Source organism: Arachis stenosperma, chromosome 9 (genome assembly GCF_014773155.1).
Source record: "Arachis stenosperma cultivar V10309 chromosome 9, arast.V10309.gnm1.PFL2, whole genome shotgun sequence".
NCBI lineage: Eukaryota > Viridiplantae > Streptophyta > Magnoliopsida > Fabales > Fabaceae > Arachis > Arachis stenosperma.
In genome coordinates, this window is record NC_080385.1 from 89,617,858 (window position 1) to 89,637,071 (window position 19,214).

General features: G+C 41.8%; 1 protein-coding gene across 1 annotated transcript; it reads left to right on the forward strand.

Moving 5' to 3' along the window:
* The first annotated feature begins 17,443 nt into the window (after positions 1-17,443).
* Positions 17,444-18,915, forward strand: LOC130949702 (uncharacterized). Its single transcript, XM_057878353.1, has 2 exons — positions 17,444-18,651; positions 18,786-18,915. Exons 1-2 carry the CDS (start codon positions 17,444-17,446, stop codon positions 18,913-18,915), a joined length of 1,338 nt encoding a protein of 445 aa, XP_057734336.1.
* Positions 18,916-19,214: the final 299 nt, after the last annotated feature.

Consider the following 19,214-nt stretch of genomic DNA (forward strand, 5'->3'; position numbering starts at 1 on the left):
TTCTGAGTAGGATTCAGGGATTGAATGACTGTGACGAGCTTCAAACTCACGATTTTGAGGCGTTAGTGACAGACGCAAAAGAATCACTGGATTCTATTCCGACATGATCGAGAACCAACAAATGAATAGCCGTGCTGTGACAGAGCGCGTTGAACATTTTCACTGAGAGGATGGGAGGTAGCCATTGACAATGGTGAAACCCTACATACAGCTTGCCATGGAAGGAGCCTTGCGTGCATGAAGAAGAAGACAGTAGGAAAGCAGAGATTCAGAAGATAGAGCATCTCCAAAACCTTAACCTGTTCTCCATTACTGCAAAACAAGTACTTATTTCATGTTCTTTTACTTTTCACAATTAAACCTGATAATTATTGATATCCTGACTAAGAGTTACAAGATAACCATAGCTTGCTTCAAGCCGACAATCTCCGTGGGATCGACCCTTACTCACGTAAGGTATTACTTGGACGACCCAGTGCACTTGCTGGTTAGTTGTGCGGAATTGCAAAAGTGTGACTGCAATTTCGTGCACCAAAACCCAAACAATGTTTTTCCATAACCAATAATAAATCATACTTCCCTGCAATTCCTTGAGAAGACGACCCGAGGTTTGAATACTTCAATTTATAAATTTATTGGGTTTTGTTACTTGTGACAACCAAAACGTTTGTACGAAGGGATTTTCTGTTGGTTTAGAATCTATACTCACAACGCGACTATATTTTTACAAAATTCTTTACTAGCAAAAATCCTAACGTCACCTACCGAGTCATAGAAGTACTCGAAAGAGGCAACTACAAGCTATCCGAACTCGAAGGGCAAGAGCTCCCAAGGTCATGGCATGCTTGCAACTTAAGAAGGTACTACAGTTAGGAGGTGGTAAAGGATCTTAGGATGAGGTGCACTCTTTTTCCTTAAAAAAGGTTTTTTAACGAGGCACCAAGCCAAGATCCACGAAATACCTAACTTAGAGGGGGTAAAACTCCCACATGTATATATTTGGATATTTTCTTTTTAAATAAAGTTTTTCAGATTTTCTACAAATCCTTTATCAAGACGCATTAATCTGAAACACAAAAATTCATCGCCCGATTATAGAGCTACAGATCGGCAAAAGTAAAAACTAAATTCAATGCCCGATCATGATAAAAACCAACAAAGATGAAAACTGAATTCATCAAAGGTCAACTGAGCGAAGATCAAACCTAATTTCTACAAAATCGGCAAAGATGAAAAGCGACAAAATAGATTAAATGCAAGAAGTTATCGAAAGTGACCCATACGAAAGGACCTGACGAGGTCTTAATAAAAAATGGGTTGCTAAAAAAATAACTTAAAAGATGGACCGATATTAAGAAGTCGGACCAGTCGACCACAAAATCAAACTTATAAAAAGTAAATCCCTGGAAAGAGGCATGGCCAACCCTAAAAAAGAGGATTACTAGAAATAACTTAGAAGGGAACGATGTAAGGAAGTCGGTCTCCCACAAACAAAGTTATAAAAAGTAATCCATAAAAGAGACCTGACAAAGGTCCAAATGAAATGGATTACTAGAAATAAATTAGAAGGGACCAATGTAAGGAAGTTGGTCTCCCACAAACAAAGTTATAAAAAGTAATGCATAAAAGAGACCTGACAAAGGTCCAAATGAAATGGATCACTAAAAATAACTTAGAAGGGACTGACATGACAAAGTCGGACCGACCCAAATGCCAAAAGTTATACAAAAGTAAATCCATAGAAAAAAAATCTGATAAAGGCCCAAACAAAATGGATTACTAGAAATAACTTTAGGCCGAGATGAAGAAGTCGGCCGACAGAGGGCATCTGAGTTGGACCCAAAAATCCACAACCTCAAAAGAATCAAGCTACAAGTATGAAAGTACAAGGCAATCAAAAGTGGTCGAATGACAAGGCTCCAACACTCCAAAAGACATAAAAGGTGTTAGATAGGCGTAGACAAGCATATCACACAAGAAACAAGGTTGTAATAATAACAGGACTCAAGAGGCCACCTGAAGTCAACCCCAAAGAGCTTGAAAAACTACCTTTGTTTTCTCAAAAATAAAGTTACTGACAAAGAAGCAACTAAAAGTATCCAGCAGACAGAAGCAACAAAATAAAAAGAGTTTAAGGCCCACAGACCGGGCTATACATATCAAGATTCATAAACAAAAACTACAATGGATTCAAAGATTCTCCAGTGGCGGCATCTCGAGGTGAAGGAGGACGAGTCTGAAGAGGGATGGCATCAATAGTCCCATCAGGACGGTTCAAGATCTTAACATCAGGATCCGACTCGAGATGACCGACCCCAGCTGCAGGCGTTGGAGAAGACGGCATGACAGAGACTTTGGTAACAGGAACCGGAAGAGGGTCGACTTCATTATCATTAGGGTCATCTGGGACAATCTTACCATCTTTTACGATGTTGTCCAAGTGGTGCACGAAATTGCAATCACACTTTTGCAATCCCGCACAACTAACCAGCAAGTGCACTGGGTCGTCCAAGTAATACCTTACGTGAGTAAGGGTCGATCCCACGGAGATTGTCGGCTTGAAGCAAGCTATGGTTATCTTGTAAATCTTAGTCAGGATATCAGAAATTATCAGGGTTGATTGTGAAAAGCAAAAGAACATGAAATAAGTACTTGTTATGCAGTAATGGAGAATAGGTTGAGGTTTTGGAGATGCTCCATCTTCTGAATCTCTGCTTTCCTACTGTCTTCTTTATCAAACACGCAAAGCTCCTTCCATGGCAAGCTGTATGTAGGGTTTCACTGTTGTCAGTGGCTACCTCTCATCCTCTCAGTGGAAATGTACAACGCACCCTGTCACGGCACGGCTATCCATCTGTCGGTTCTCGATCAGGCCGGAATAGAATCCATTGATTCTTTTGCGTCTGTCACTAACGCTCTGCCTTCAGGAGTTTGAAGCTCGTCACATTCATTCAATCATTGAATCCTACTTAGAATACCACAGACAAGGTTTAGACCTTCCAGATTCTCTTGAATGCCGCCATCAGTTCTAGCTTATACCACGAAGATTCTGATTACGGAATCCAAGAGATATCTACTCAATCTAAGGTAGAACGGAGGTGGTTGTCAGGCACACGTTCATAGTTGAGAATATGATGAGTGTCACGGATCATCACATTCATCCGGGTTAAGAACAAGTGATATCTTAGAATGGAAGCAAGCATGATTGAATAAGAAACAGTAGTAATTGCATTAATCCATCAAGACACAGCAGAGCTCCTCACCCCCAACCATGGGGTTTAGAGACTCATGCCGTGGAAGGTACACAAAGAAACGTGTAAAGTGTCATGATGTCCAGATACAATGTCAAAAGATCCTATTAATAGTGAACTAGTAACCTAGGGTATACAGAAATGAGTAAATGACGTAAAAATCCACTTCTGGGTCCACTTAGTGTGTGCTTGGGCTAAGCATTGAAGCTTTTATGTGTAGAGATCTTTTCTGGAGTTAAACGCCAGCTTTCATTCCAGTTTGGGCGTTTAACTCCAAGTTTTATGCCAGTTCCAGCGTTAAACGCTGGAAGTTCTGAGGCTGATTTGCAACGCCAGTTTGGGCCATCAAATCTCGGGCAAAGTATGGACTATTATACATTGCTGGAAAGCCCAGGATGTCTACTTTCCAATGCCGTTGAGAGCTCGCCAATTGGGCTTCTGTAGCTCCAGAAAATCCACTTCGAGTGCAGGGAAGTCAGAATCCAACAGCATCTGCAGTCCTTTTCAGCCTCTAAATCAGATTTTTGCTCAGATCCCTCAATTTCAGCCAGAAAATACCTGAAATCACAGAAAAACACACAAACTCATAGTAAAGTCCAGGAAAGTGAATTTTAACTAAAAACTAATAAAAATATACTAAAAACTAACTAAATCATACTAAAAACATACTAAAAACAATGCCAAAAAGCGTATAAATTATCCGCTCATCACAACACCAAACTTAAATTGTTGCTTGTCCCCAAGCAACTGAAAATCGAAATAGAATAAAAAGAAGAGAATATACTATAGACTCCAAAATATCAAAGAAACATAGTTCCAATTAGATGAGCGGGACCAGTAGCTTTTTTTTTTTTGCTTCCGAACAGTTTTGGCATCTCACTTTATCCTTTGAAGTTCAGAATGATTGGCATCTTTAGGAACTCAGAACTCAGATAGTGTTATTGATTCTCCTAGTTAAGTATAATGATTCTTGAACATAGCTAGTGTATGAGTCTTGGCTGTGGCCCAAAGCACTCTGTCTTCTAGTATTACCACCGGATACATACATGCCACAGACACATAATTGGGTGAACCTTTTCAGATTGTGACTCAGCTTTGCTAGAGTCCCCAATTAGAGGTGTCCAGGGTTCTTAAGCACACTCTTTTTGCCTTGGGTCACAACTTTATTTCTTTCATTTTTTATCTTTCTTTTTCTTTTTCTCTCTCTTTTTTTTCGAAAATTTTTTTCTTTTTTTTTTGTATTCACTGCTTTTTCTTGCTTCAAGAATCATTTTGATGATTTTTCAGATCCTCAGTAACATGTCTCCTTTTTCATCATTCTTTCAAGAGCCAACAATTTTAACATTCTCAAAACAACAAATTCAAAAGACATATGCACTGTTCAAGCATTCATTCAGAAAACAAAAAAAAGTATTGTCACCACATCAAACTAATTCAACTAGTTTCAAGGATAAATTCGAAATCCTGTACTTCTTGTTCTTTTGTGATTAAAGCATTTTTCATTTAAGAGAGGTGATGGATTCATAGGACATTCATCTACTCCCATCTTTTGATAGAGTTGTCTTGCATTTGTCCTTCCATTGACTTCTTGGTGATTGGATGTTCAATGGGTATGAATTCATCTACTCCCATCTTTACCCCAGCCTCTTTACAGAGCAAGGAGATCAAGCTTGGGTAAGCCAATTTGGCTTCAGTGGAATTCTTATTTGCAATTGTGTAGATCTCACAAGCAATCACATGATGAACCTCCACTTTTTTTCCCAGCATAATGCAATGAATCATCACTGTTCTCTTGATAGTGACCTCAGAACGGTTGTTAGTGGGCAATATGGAACGCCCAATAAAGTCTAGCCAACCTCTTGCAATTGGTTTGAGGTCTCCCCTCTTGAGTTGGTTTGGGACACCCTTTGAATTGGTTATCCACTTAGTTCCAGGGAGGCATATGTCCTCTAGAACTTGATCCAACCCTTTATCTGCTCTCACCATTCTCCTATTAAAGGATTCAGGATCATCTTGCAGTTGAGGCAATTTGAAGATTTCTCTTATTTTGTCCAGATGGAAGTACATAACTTTCCCTCTGACCATGGTTCTGTAAGTATGGTAAGTGGTTCCAGTCATTCTCTGCTTATCTGTTAGCCACAGATTTGAGTAGAATTCCTGAACCATATTCCTTCCAACCTTTGTCTCAGGATTGGTTAGAACCTCCCATCCTCTGTTTCGAATTTGCTCTTGGATCCCCAGATATTCATCTTCTTTCAGATCAAATTTTACTTCCGGGATCACTGATCTCAGACCCATTATTTTGTGATAATGGTCTTCATGTTCTTTGGTTAAGAACTTCTCTTGATTCCAAAGATTCTTTGGATTATTCTCTTTCTTTCCTCTTAAATTGGTTTGTTTTCCCTTAGGAGCCATGACCATGATGAATCTTGGCTTAATGATCACGAAAAAGCACTCCAAACTTAGAGGTTTGCTTGTCCTCAAGCAAAATAAAGGAAGGAAGAGAGAGAGGAGAAGAGCAAATTCGAATGGTGTGGGGGAATGAGGAGGCCGAACTTGTTTTTATAAGGGGGGGAGGAGATTTCGAAAAAATTGAAAAGAGATTTCAGAAGATATGGAGAGGATTTGAGAGAAGGGTGAGTTTTTGAATAAGATTTGGGCTTGATTTGAGTTAGATTTGAAGAATGGTTTTGATTTTTGAAGATTTGAAAGTGGATGATGAAAGGTTGAAGTGTATTTATGTAGAAGGGTATGGGTAAGAAAAGGAAAGTTTGATAAAAAATTTGATTGAAAAATTAAATCTTGGTCCCCCACCTTTCTGGCGTTAAACGCCCAGAATGGCATCCATTCTGGCGTTTAACGCCCATTTGATGCCCATTGTGGGCGTTTAACGCCCAGCCAGGTGCCCTGGCTGGCGTTAAACGCCAGAATCCCCTTTGTCACTGGGCGTTTTGCTAAACGCCCAGGATGCTGCACACCTGGCGTTAAACGCCCAGAATGGTGCCCATTTTGGCGTTTAACGCCCAAAATGCCCCTTACTGGCGTTTTTTCGCCAGTAAGCTCTTTTTCTCTGCTTTTTGAGCTGAATCCTTCTGTAACTCTGTGAATTCCTTCATTTTTGATACTTGCCTCTGTAAAAACAAATCATATAACCTCCTAATGACTGGGTTGCCTCCCAGCAAGCGCTTCTTTACTGTCTTTAGCTGGACCTTTACTGAGAATCACTCAAGTCTCAGTTTTGAGCATTCCTGCTCAAAATTGCTTTCAAGATAATGCTTGACTCTCTGTCCATTAACAATGAACTTTTTGTCAGAATCAATATCCTGAAGCTCAACATATCCATATGGTGACACTCCTGTAATCACATACGGACCCCCTCCACCGGGATTTAAGTTTTCCTGGAAACAATTTGAGCCTAGAGTTGAAGAGCAGAACTTTTTGTCTTGGCTCAAAGACTCTGGTTGACAACTTCTTGTCATGCCACTTCTTTGCCTTTTCCTTATAAATTTTTGCATTTTCAAAGGCATTGAGTCTGAACTCCTCTAGCTCATTTAACTGGAGAAATCTTTTTTCACCAGCTAACTGAGCATCCATGTTTAGGAATCTGGTTGCCCAGTAGGCTTTATGTTCCAGTTCCACGGGCAGATGACATGCCTTCCCATACACCAGTTGGTATGGAGAGGTTCCTATAGGAGTCTTGAATGCTGTTCTGTATGCCCACAGAGCATCATCCAAGCTCTTTGCCCAATCCTTTCTTCGGGCTATCACAGTCCGTTCTAGGATTCTTTTTAGCTCTCTGTTAGAGACTTCAGCTTGCCCATTTTTCTGTGGATGATACGGAGTTGCCACTTTGTGGCTAATTCCATATCTAACCATAGCAGAGTATAGCTGTCTATTGCAAAAATGAGTGCCCCCGTCACTGATTAGTACTCTGGGAACACCAAACCTGCTGAAGATGTATTTCTGGAGGAATTTTAGCACGGCCTTGGTATCATTAGTGAGTGTAGCAATTGCTTCTACCCACTTAGATACATAGTCCACTGCCACCAGAATGTAAGTGTTTGAGTATGATGGTGGGAATGGCCCTATGAAGTCAATTCCCCATACATCAAACAATTCTATCTCTAATATCCGTTGTTAAGGCATGGCATATCCGTGAGGTAAGTTACCAGCTCTTTGGCAACTGTCACAGTTACGCACAAACTCTCGGGAATCTTTATAGAGAGTAGGCTAGTAGAAGCCACATTGGAGGACTTTAGTGGCTGTTCGCTCACTTCCAAAATGTCCTCCATACTGTAATCCATGGCAATGCCATAGGATCCTTTGTGCTTCTTCTCTGGGTACACATCTGCGGATCATTCCGTTTGCACATCTCTTAAAGAGATATGGCTCATCCCATAGGTAGTACTTGGCATCTGAAATTAATTTCTTTCTTTGCATTCTGCTGTACTCCTGGGGTGTGAACCTCACAGCTTTATAGTTTGCAATGTCTGCAAACCATGGAGCTTCCTGAATGGCAAAGAGTTGCTCATCTGGGAAAGTCTCAGAGATCTCAGTAGAAGGGAGGGACGTTCCAGCTACTGGTTCTATTCGGGACAGATGATCAGCTACTTGGTTCTCTGTCCCTTTTCTGTCTCTTATTTCTATATCAAACTCTTGCAGAAGCAACACCCATCTTATTAGCCTGGGTTTTGAATCCTGCTTTGTGAGTAAGTATTTAAGAGCAGCATGGTCAGTGTACACAACCACTTTGGATCCCACTAAATAGGATCTAAACTTGTCAATGGCATAGACCACTGCAAGTAACTCTTTTTCTGTGGTTGTGTAGTTCTTCTGTGCGTCATTTAGAACACGGCTGGCATAATAAATGACGTGCAGAAGCTTGTTATGCCTCTGTCCCAACACTGCACCAATGGCATGGTCACTGGTATCACACATTTGTTCAAATGGCAATGTCCAATCTGGTGCAGAGATGACTGGTGCAGTAACCAGCTTAGCTTTCAGGGTCTCAAATGCCTGCAGACACTGTGTGTCAAACACAAATGGTGTGTCAGCGGCTAGCAGATTACTCAGAGGTTTTGCAATTTTCGAAAAATCCTTTATGAACCTTCTGTAGAATCCTGCATGCCCCAGAAAGCTTCTGATTGCCTTAACATTGGCAGGTGGTGGTAATTTTTCAATTACCTCTACCTTTGCCTTATCCACCTCTATTCCCCTGCTTGAAATTTTGTGCCCAAGGACAATTTCCTCAGTCACCATAAAGTGACATTTCTCCCAGTTTAAAACCAGGTTAGTCTCTTGGCACCTTTTCAGGACAAGTGCTAGGTGATTAAGACAGGAGCTGAATGAGTCTCCATATACTGAGAAGTCATCCATGAAGACTTCCAGAAATTTCTCTACCATATCTGAGAAGATAGAGAGCATGCACCTCTGAAAGGTTGCAGGTGCATTGCACAGACCAAAAGGCATCCTTCTATAGGCAAACACGCCAGAAGGGCAAGTAAATGCTGTTTTCTCTTGGTCCTGAGGATCTACTGCAATTTGGTTGTAGCCTGAATAGCCATCCAAAAAGCAGTAATAATCATGACCAGCCAGTCTTTCTAGCATTTGGTCTATGAATGGTAAAGGAAAATGATCCTTTTTGGTGGTTGTATTGAGCCTTCTGTAGTCAATACACATACGCCACCCTGTGACTGTTCTTGTAGGAACCAGTTCATTTTTTTCATTATGAACCACTGTCATGCCTCCCTTTTTGGGGACAACTTGGACAGGGCTCACCCAGGGGCTATCAGAAATAGAATAAATAATCCCAGCCTCTAGTAATTTAGTGACCTCTTTCTGCACCACCTCCTTCATGGCTGGATTTAGCCTCCTCTGTGGTTGGACCACTGGTTTGGCATTATCCTCCAATAGGATCTTGTGCATGCATCTAGCTGGGCTAATGCCCTTAAGATCACTTATGGACCACCCAAGAGCTGTCTTGTGTGTCCTTAGCACTTGAATCAGTGCTTCCTCTTCCTGTGGATTCAAAGCAGAGCTTATAATCACTGGAAAAGTGTCACCCTCTCCCAGAAATACATACTTCAGGGATGGTGGTAGTGGTTTGAGTTCAGGTTTGGGAGGCTTATCCTCCTCCTGAGGAATTTTCGAAAATTCCTTTGTTTCCTGTGGTTCTTCTTGATCAGGCTGAGCATCCTTGAAGATGTCTTCAAGCTCTGATTCTAGGCTTTCAGTCATATTGATCTCTTCCACCAAAGAGTCAATAATGTCAGCGCCCATGCAGTCATTTGGTGTGTCTGGATGCTGCATAGCTTTCACAGCATTCAACTTGAACTCATCCTCATTGACTCTCAGGGTTACTTCCCCTTTTTGTACATCAATGAGAGTCCGTCCAGTTGCTAGGAAAGGTCTTCCTAGAATGAGAGTTGCACTCTTGTGCTCCTCCATTTCCAGCACCACAAAGTCAGTTGGAAAGGCAAATGGCCCAACCTTGACAATCATATCCTCTATTATGCCTGATGGATCTTTAATGGAGCCATCAGCAAGTTGGAGGCATATCCTGGTTGGTTTGACTTCTCCAGTCAACCCAAGCTTTCTAATAGTGGATGCAGGTATTAGATTGATGCTTGCTCCAAGATCACATAGGGCTGTCTTGGTGCAAGCGCCTTCTAATGTGCATGGTATCATAAAGCTTCCTGGATCTTGAAGCTTTTCTGGTAAGCTTTTCAGAATGACTGCACTGCATTCTTCAGTGAGAAATACTTTTTCAGTTTCTCTCCAATCCTTCTTATGACTTAAGATCTCTTTCATGAACTTAGCATAAGAAGGTATTTGCTCAAGTGCCTCTGCAAACGGAATCTTTATTTCAAGAGTCCTTAGATAATCTGCAAAGCGGGCAAATTGCTTATCCTGCTCTGCTTGGCGGAGTTTCTGAGGATAAGGCATCTTGGCTTTATATTCTTCAACCTTAGTTGCTGCAGGTTTGTTCCTTACAGAAGTGGTTGAAGAAGCCTTGTTAGAGGGGTTACTGTCAGCACTCTCAGGTGTCTGATCCTCCCTTGGCGTCTGAACGCCAGGAATGGGTGAAGATTGGGCATTAAACGCCAACTTCTCTCCCTTTTCTGGCGTTTGAACGCCAGAACTGGGCAAGGAATGGGCGTTTAACGCCAGCTTTCCTTCCCTCTCTGGCGTTTGAACGCCAAAAATATTCCTCTCTGGGCTCTTACTGTCCTCAAAGGGATTTTGAACAGTGGGTTGGTTATCCTCTGTCAATTGTTTCTTATTTGGCCTTTTGCTCTGTTGAGCAGTGTTATCCAGTGTCTTCCCACTCCTCAGTTGAACTGCTTGACATTCCTCTGTTATCTGTTTAGATATTTACTGTTTTGCTTGATTCAACTGCAGTTCTATGTTCTTGTTAGCAACTTTAGTTTCATGGAGCATCTCTTTAAATTCTGCTAACTGTTCTGTCATCAGGAGCAATTGTTGATTAAGCCCAATCATCTGTTCTTGAGGATTAGGGTCAGTGACTACTGTCATGACTTCCTCTGTTGGAGAGAACTCATTGCTAGAGTACAAATATTGATTTCTAGCAACAGTGTCTATAAGCTCTTGAGCTTCTTCAATTGTCTTCCTCATGTGGATAGATCCACCAGCTGAGTGGTCTAAAGACATCTGAGCTTTTTCTGTAAGCCCATAGTAGAAGATGTCTAACTATACCCATTCTGAAAACATTTCAGAGGGGCATTTTCTTAGCATACCTCTATACCTCTCCCAGGCATTATAAAGGGATTCATTATCCTCTTGTTTAAAGCCTTGGATGTCCAGCCTTAGCTGTGTCATCCTCTTTGGAGGGTAAAAGTGATTCAGGAATTTGTTTGATAACTGTTTCCATGTCTTTATGCTTGCTGTAGGTTGGTTATTCAACCACCTTTTAGCTTGATCTTTTACAGCAAATGGAAACAGTAATAATCTGTAGACATCCTGATCTACCTCTTTATCATGTACTGTGTCAGCAATTTGTAAGAACTGTGCCAGAAACTCAGTAGGCTCTTCCTGTGGAAGACCGGAATACTGGCAATTTTGCTGCACTATGATAATGAGTTGAGGATTTAGCTCAAAGCTGCTTGCTTTGATGGGAGGTGTACAGATGCTACTCCCATATGCAGTTATAATGGGGTTAGCATATGACCCCAGAGTCCTTCTGGACTGATCAATCCCACTTAGGCCCATAGTGGATAAAGGGAACTGATATGGATTGCAAATAGATAATTTTGTTTTTTTTTTTTTGAATTAACCGAAAAATAAAATAAAAACAAAAGGAAAATAAAATAAAAAAATTCGAAAATTAAAAGAAAATGAGATCAAAGCAAATTGAAAAGTGAGTCAATTAGTTAATTAATAAGATTTTGAGATTAGCAATTAGAAAGATATGATTGAAAAATTTTTATGAAAAAGATTTGATTTTTGAAAAAAAGGAAAGAGAAAAACAACAAAATGACACCAAACTTAAAATTTTTAGAAAATCAAACACTAATTTTCAAAAATTTTTAAGGGAAAAACACAAAGAGGACACCAAACTTAGAATTTTTACGGATCAAAAAGGGACTAAGGACATGCAAAATCGAAAATTAAAAGAAAAGCAAAAGCATGCAATTGACACCAAACTTAAAATTTGAAACTAGACTCAACTAAAAGACTCTAAACCAACAAAAAATAAAACAGTCCTAATCTAAGCAACAAGATAAGCCGTCAGTTGTCCAAACTCAAACAATCCCCGGCAACGGCGCCAAAAACTTGGTGCACGAAATTGCAATCACACTTTTGCAATCCCGCACAACTAACCAGCAAGTGCACTGGGTCGTCCAAGTAATACCTTACGTGAGTAAGGGTCGATCCCACGGAGATTGTCGGCTTGAAGCAAGCTATGGTTATCTTGTAAATCTTAGTCAGGATATCAGAAATTATCAGGGTTGATTGTGAAAAGCAAAAGAACATGAAATAAGTACTTGTTATGCAGTAATGGAGAATAGGTTGAGGTTTTGGAGATGCTCCATCTTCTGAATCTCTGCTTTCCTACTGTCTTCTTCATCAAACACGCAAAGCTCCTTCCATGGCAAGCTGTATGTAGGGTTTCACCGTTGTCAGTGGCTACCTCCCATCCTCTCAGTGGAAATGTTCAACGCACCCTGTCACGGCACGGCTATCCATCTGTCGGTTCTCGATCAGGCCGGAATAGAATCCATTGATTCTTTTGCGTCTGTCACTAATGCCCCGCCTTCAGGAGTTTGAAGCTCGTCACAGTCATTCAATCATTGAATCCTACTCAGAATACCACAGACAAGGTTTAGACCTTCCGGATTCTCTTGAATGCCGCCATCAGTTCTAGCTTATACCACGAAGATTCTGATTAAGGAATCCAAGAGATATCTACTCAATCTAAGGTGGAACGGAGGTGGTTGTCAGGCACACGTTCATAGTTGAGAATATGATGAGTGTCACGGATCATCACATTCATTCGGGTTAAGAACAAGTGATATCTTAGAATGGAAGCAAGCATGATTGAATAAGAAACAGTAGTAATTGCATTAATCCATCAAGACACAGCAGAGCTCCTCACCCCCAACCATGGGGTTTAGAGACTCATGCCGTGGAAGGTACACAAAGAAACGTGTAAAGTGTCATGATGTCCAGATACAATGTCAAAAGATCCTATTAATAGTGAACTAGTAACCTAGGGTATACAGAAATGAGTAAATGACGTAAAAATCCACTTCTGGGTCCACTTAGTGTGTGCTTGGGCTGAGCATTGAAGCTTTTATGTGTAGAGACCTTTTCTGGAGTTAAACGCCAGCTTTCATGCCAGTTTGGGCGTTTAACTCCAAGTTTTATGCCAGTTCCAGCGTTAAACGCTGGAAGTTCTGAGGCTGATTTGCAACGCCGGTTTGGGCCATCAAATCCCGGGCAAAGTACGGACTATTATACATTTCTGGAAAGCCCAGGATGTCTACTTTCCAATGCCGTTGAGAGCGCGCCAATTGGGCTTCTGTAGCTCCAGAAAATCCACTTCGAGTGCAGGGAGGTCAGAATCCAACAGCATCTGCAGTCCTTTTCAGCCTCTAAATGAGATTTTTGCTCAGATCCTTCAATTTCAGCCAGAAAATACCTGAAATCACAGAAAAACACACAAACTCATAGTAAAGTCCAGGAAAGTGAATTTTAACTAAAAACTAATAAAAATATACTAAAAACTAACTAAATCATACTAAAAACATACTAAAAATAATGCCAAAAAGCGTATAAATTATCCGCTCATCACCAAGCTGAAAAGAGTAAGATCAATATTGGGTGCAAGAACTCGAACTTGGTCCTTTAGATTCTCATAAGCAGCATTTACACTGCCCAGAAGATGACCTAGGAGCTCGGCATAGTCAGCTCAGGCAGACTCCAAATCTTCCCTAAGACCCATCATCTACCAGTAAGTCGTAACATAGCTATCCTTATGCTTCAAAGCCATATCTTCAGACAACTTGGCAGAAGCTGCCAAGGCTACAGCCCGAGTCTTCTCCCCCTCCAAATCTCTCTCCAACTTGGCCACTTTCACCTCGAGCTCCTCCTTCAAGCCCTTAATCCGATCAAATTCTGACTTGGCCTCCTCCATAAAAGCCTTGGTAGCATGGATAGGAAGATCTTGAGCGGTCCGGTATAAAGTTGCTCCCATGTGTGCCAGTTTAATGTCACTCCCAGAGATAAAATCCAAATGATGAAGAATGGATACATCATCAGTAGGCATGACACCATAAGGAGCAATTTGTTGATCAACAAACCCGACAACATCAAAGTCGGGAGCATCTAGATTAAAAGGCTCAACAGTCTGGGGTCTTTTTGAAGGAGAAACGGCCGTAGGAGAAGAGACAGCAGTAGAAGCCTGGGGAGGATCGAGCACGTGGACTCGAGGGGTAGGGATCATCCTCCTCGGTCCAGGAGAGCTCGGCACAGGCTGTTTAAGAGGAACCCGGGAAGACCCTTCCCCAGCCACTTTGGCCGAGATGTTTTGGGCCGCCGTAGCCTTCCTTGCCTTTTTAAAGGCCTTCATAGAGTCATTATTCTTGGCTATCTCTGAAAAACAAAAATCAACCATAGAAGCAGGTCACAAACTGGAAAAAGAAAGAAGCAAAGTAAAAACAGAGCAAAATATATTGATCAATACCCAATACAGTTCGGACGAGGGATGGATCCCCCAAAAACTTCTTAGTATCAAGATGGGGAGGTTCCCCCCAAATATCCTCCAAGACATTCACAAAAGACTGTTTGACCTCATCAAGCATCACCCACGTGTACCGAGACACTACCACATTCTTTTGCCAACACAAGGGGAAGGCATGCTCATTATTTGATTCTAGGAAAAATGGTCGAGCTCCCTCAACAGCTCAGACCTTGAAAAAGTAATTCTTAAAGTCCCTAAAGGACTCATCATACATAGCAAAAACTTTATGTCCCTGGGCAGACCTAAAAGAAACCCAAGAAGCTTTCTTTTTGGTAGTCCCAGGCTTGGTCAAAACAAAGAGATATAGAAAGAGAGTTTAAGAAGGTGTGAAATCCAGCTCTTGGCAAAGCAACTAAAAAATCTTGATAAAACCCCAGGAGTTGGGATGGAGTTGGGATGGAGCTATATTACACGACCACGACAAGTCGGTCTCAAAAGAAGGGAAAGGAAAAGTAATATTCATCTGGCTGAAAAAATAATCACAAGCATAAAAGAATGGGCGTTCCCCCCGGGTCAAAGCAGGAAAGCAAACCCTCTCGTCAGAATCAGGCGCTACCAATTCATAATTCTTTTCCTGATCCCTATTCTTACAGAGTCGGTGATGTTTTTTCAGCTCCACACAATACTCAGAATTTACCACAGAAACACACATCAACACGAGGGAATCCAACCAATCCGACATACCCTCGGGGACTCTGGAAGAGGTCTCGACAATATTTTTGCGAGATGATATGGGCCAACAAAAATCCTATAGCAAGAAAAAGGAAAAGGGGTTACTAATCAAACAACTCGGGCATAAACGGATACAACTCGAACTAAAGCATACAAGTGTCAAGAAGTTAGACAAAACAACAAAAGGATACCCTTAGATCCACATTAAAGATCCAGGGGCATCCTTTGGAGGCAATTATGGAACAAGGACTCAGGAAAATCAACAAGGCTACATCTCTACACTGCAGGAAGATAATAACTCTATTTCAACAAAAGTGACACTATGAGAAAAACCCACATAAAGTCATCAAAGTAGCCACCTTCCAAACAACAGTTTCAGTTTATTAGCAAACGGGACTACTAAAGCAACAAAACGTGCCAAGTGGAAGCCATCAAACACAATTTTTCTCCAGAAGCAAACAAGCCATTATCCCAAAAGCTACAATACAGAAACAGGCAACAAACGTGAAAAAGCCCTAAAATAGCCTCAACCATTAGTAGAAATGTCAAGCATACATAAGGTTGAAAGAAAGCTGGAAAAGCACATCACAATGATGGGCAAGAAAATACGAAAAAGTTCAAGCTCTCCAATATACACTTAAAGATCAAAACTTTACCAAAAGAAACAAAGAACAATACAGAAAAAGAAACGGAAAGGAGAACCAACCTGGAAAAAGGAGAAAGCCTTGAAGAAATTAAAGACAGAAAGACAGAATCCTGAATCGCCTTCCAAAGCAACGAAGGCACCAACAATCACTAAACGACGTCGCAGAGAGAAATGCGAAGTCTCAGGCAAACAGAAAAGTAGAAAGAAAAAGGGGGAAGTTACAGCAAAGAAACGAGAAAAGAGAAACTGTTTTTTGTGAAAAAGTTCAAAATGAACGTAGGAGGCAAAGAAATGGAGCATTAAAGAATTAATGAGGTTAATTAAACCCTCGTGCATTCCCAAAGCAAGGAGATGCGCGTTTTCAAAAAAATGAAAATTCAAAGAAAAACGTTCCGCATTTGAATGAGAACTCTACAAAAAGAAGTCGACAAAATGCTTGAGTTCGGCTTCATCATAAAGGGATCAAAGTCCTAAAAACCAAAGACTCGACCTCAAAAAAGGAAGACCGAGCTCGAACCGGGGCACTGTTCATACCCTGGGTCGAGCTATCTGACCTGGGATGTTCTACTGAAAAATCGATCGACCTCTTCAGGTCAGGACAATCCGACCTCTTCTCCTAGAGCTCGGCCAAATCACCCAGAAAAGCCCAAAAAGGGGCCAACAGAGGAACACGACCCAAATCCTAAAGGCAGCCTATTCATACCATGGGTCGAGCTGTACGACCTGGGCTGATTAAAGACAAGTCGACCGACCTCTTCAGGTGAGAGGCCCAAACAAGGCCCAAGAAGGCCCAAACAGAGGAACACGACCCAAATGTAAAGGCAGCCCAAGCCTAGAAAGATAAGGGCGGTTCCCTTGAAGATAAGATAACTTCACTCAAAAATAAGATAGGATAACTATCTTATCTCAAAGAGAAGATCACTCCACACTATTATAAATACACTGGAGCACTCAGGTATAACTCATACTCTGATTCTACTAAAAACATGCTTAATACCCTTGCTAACTTTAGCATCGGAGTCCTTTGCAGGTACCACCACCCTCCAGTGACGAGAGATCAGCACCATCACCAAGTCCAACAAGCCGGACATGGCGGCTCCAGCCACCATCATCAAATCGGACTCCACAAGCACCGACCAGTACAGAAGATCTCGTCCAAGATCGACCTAGAGTTTCAGGTAACCCTCGGAACATTGGCTTCATTGCCGGGAAACCTAAAAGTCATCCCACCATCATGGCGGGCAACCTGGACAACGACCACAACTCTGATGTGGAGAACAGAACACCACATAAGAATGTGGAGGTTACACTAGATGATAGTTCTCAACCTAACAAAGACAAAGACTCCCTAAACACGGGACCCTTGGAAGCACTTCAGGATCACCTAAAACAACTCGAAAAAGAGGTCGAATACCAGCGGGAAGCCGAGAAAGACCTACAAAGGGAAGTAAGGTGACGTCGCGAATTAGAGGACAAGCTCCATAAGCTCGAAGCTGATCTCAAAACTAAAACTACTCGATCCAGTCTCGATGATAATTCCTGGAAGGATCAAGACCCATTCACCAAAGAGATCATGAAGGCCAAAATCCCAAAAAACTTCAAACCCCCGATATGACTTTGTATGATGACACATCAGATCCCAGTTATCTTCTCAGCAACTTTCGAAGCAGAACGTATCTCACCGATGCCTCAGACGCAACTCGATGCAAAGCTTTCCCGACCACCCTAACAAAGGCCGCAATTAAATGGTTCAACAATCTGCCCCCCAGGTCCATCTCAAGCTTCGACGACTTGGCCAAAATGTTTCTAGCCAGATTTTCCATCCAGAAGGACAAAACTAAACACGCTCCAAGTCTATTAGGAATCAAGCAAGGAGATCGGAAAAGTCTTTGTAGCTACATAGAAAGATTCAACAAAGCATGTCTGGACATTCAGAGTCTGCCAACCAAAGCAGCCATTTTGGGTCTCATCAATGCCCTACGAGAAGGACCTTTTAGTCAATCCATATCAAAGAAACATCCCACATCTCTGAATGAAGTAAAAGAACGAGCAGAAAAATACATCAACATGGAGGAAAACTCACAACTAGGAGAAACCCTAAGATCCGGATTCTACAACTCCTCCCGAGATAAAGACAAAGATTCCAAGAAAAAAGATTATCTGCTTGGAGAGAAGATTAAGAAATACCACAATTACACCCCTTTCCAGGTGTCTCTTATGGAAGTTTACAATGAAGTATCCCACACGGAGAAGATTCCACCACCCCGACCACTTAAAAGCAAAAAGGGAGGAGGAAATCGGACGGAATATTACGAATACCATCGAATCTATGGACATCCCACCAATGAATGCTTCAACTTGAAGAATATCATAGAAAAATTGGTAAGAGAAGGGAGACTAGATCGGTACCTAGCCAGTAAGACAGATGAACCCAGAAAGAGAAGAAGGGATGAGGAGGTTGGTCGAACAGAACAACCACCTCGTACCCCGGAGAGGCATATTCACATGATACATGGGGGATTTGCGGGAGGAGGTATCTCCAAATCATCTCGCAAAAGACACCTCAAAGAAGTATACCATGTCCAGGGAGGAGAAGAGGCACCCAACCTTCCTACTATCACCTTTACTAAAGAGGACGTAGCTGGCATCATCTCGGGACATGACGATCCCATGGTAATTTCTATCGTATTGGCCAACGCTAACCTCCACCGAACACTGGTGGACCAAGGAAGCTTAGCCGACATCCTGTTCAAAACAGCCTTCGACAAGCTCAGCCTAGAAGAAAAAGAGCTCAAAGCATATCCAAACAGCTTATTCGGGCTAGGAGACACACCAATCCAACCACTTGGATACATCTCGCTACACACAACCTTTGGAAAAGGGAACCGATCAAGGACCCTCAATATAGATTACATCATGATCTACGTAAGCTCAGCCTACAATGCCTTAATAGGTCGGACAACGTTAAATCAGCTGGGGCCAATAGTCTCGACTCCATATCTATGCAAGAAATTTCCAACTACAGAAGGGATCGCTACGCTAAAAGGAAACCAAAAGACGGCCCGCCGCTGTTACAACGATAGTCTGAACCTCAGAGGCAAAGGAGAAGAAGTCCACACCATCAAACTTGGAGGAGTTCGAGGTCGGGAAGAATTCCGTCCACAACCAGAAGGCGAGATAGAAAAAGTCCATATCGGAGATGTCCCAGACAAAACAACCAATATTGGTACAACCCTTAAAGGAGACACAAAGAAATCCCTTATACAGTTCCTAATAGAAAATGCCGACCTCTTCGCATGGAAAGCCGCAGACATGCCAGGCATTGACACCAAGTTAATGTGCCACAAGCTGGCAGTATATCCAGGATCTCGTCCAATATAGC

Coding starts and splice junctions, on each gene's coding strand:
- LOC130949702 (XM_057878353.1), top strand. CDS start 17,444: ATGACTTTGTATGATGACACATCAGATCCCAGTTATCTTCTCAGCAAC. Junction 18,652..18,785: donor TATCCAAACAGCTTATTCGG/GCTAGGAGACAC, acceptor ATGCCTTAATAG/GTCGGACAACGTTAAATCAG.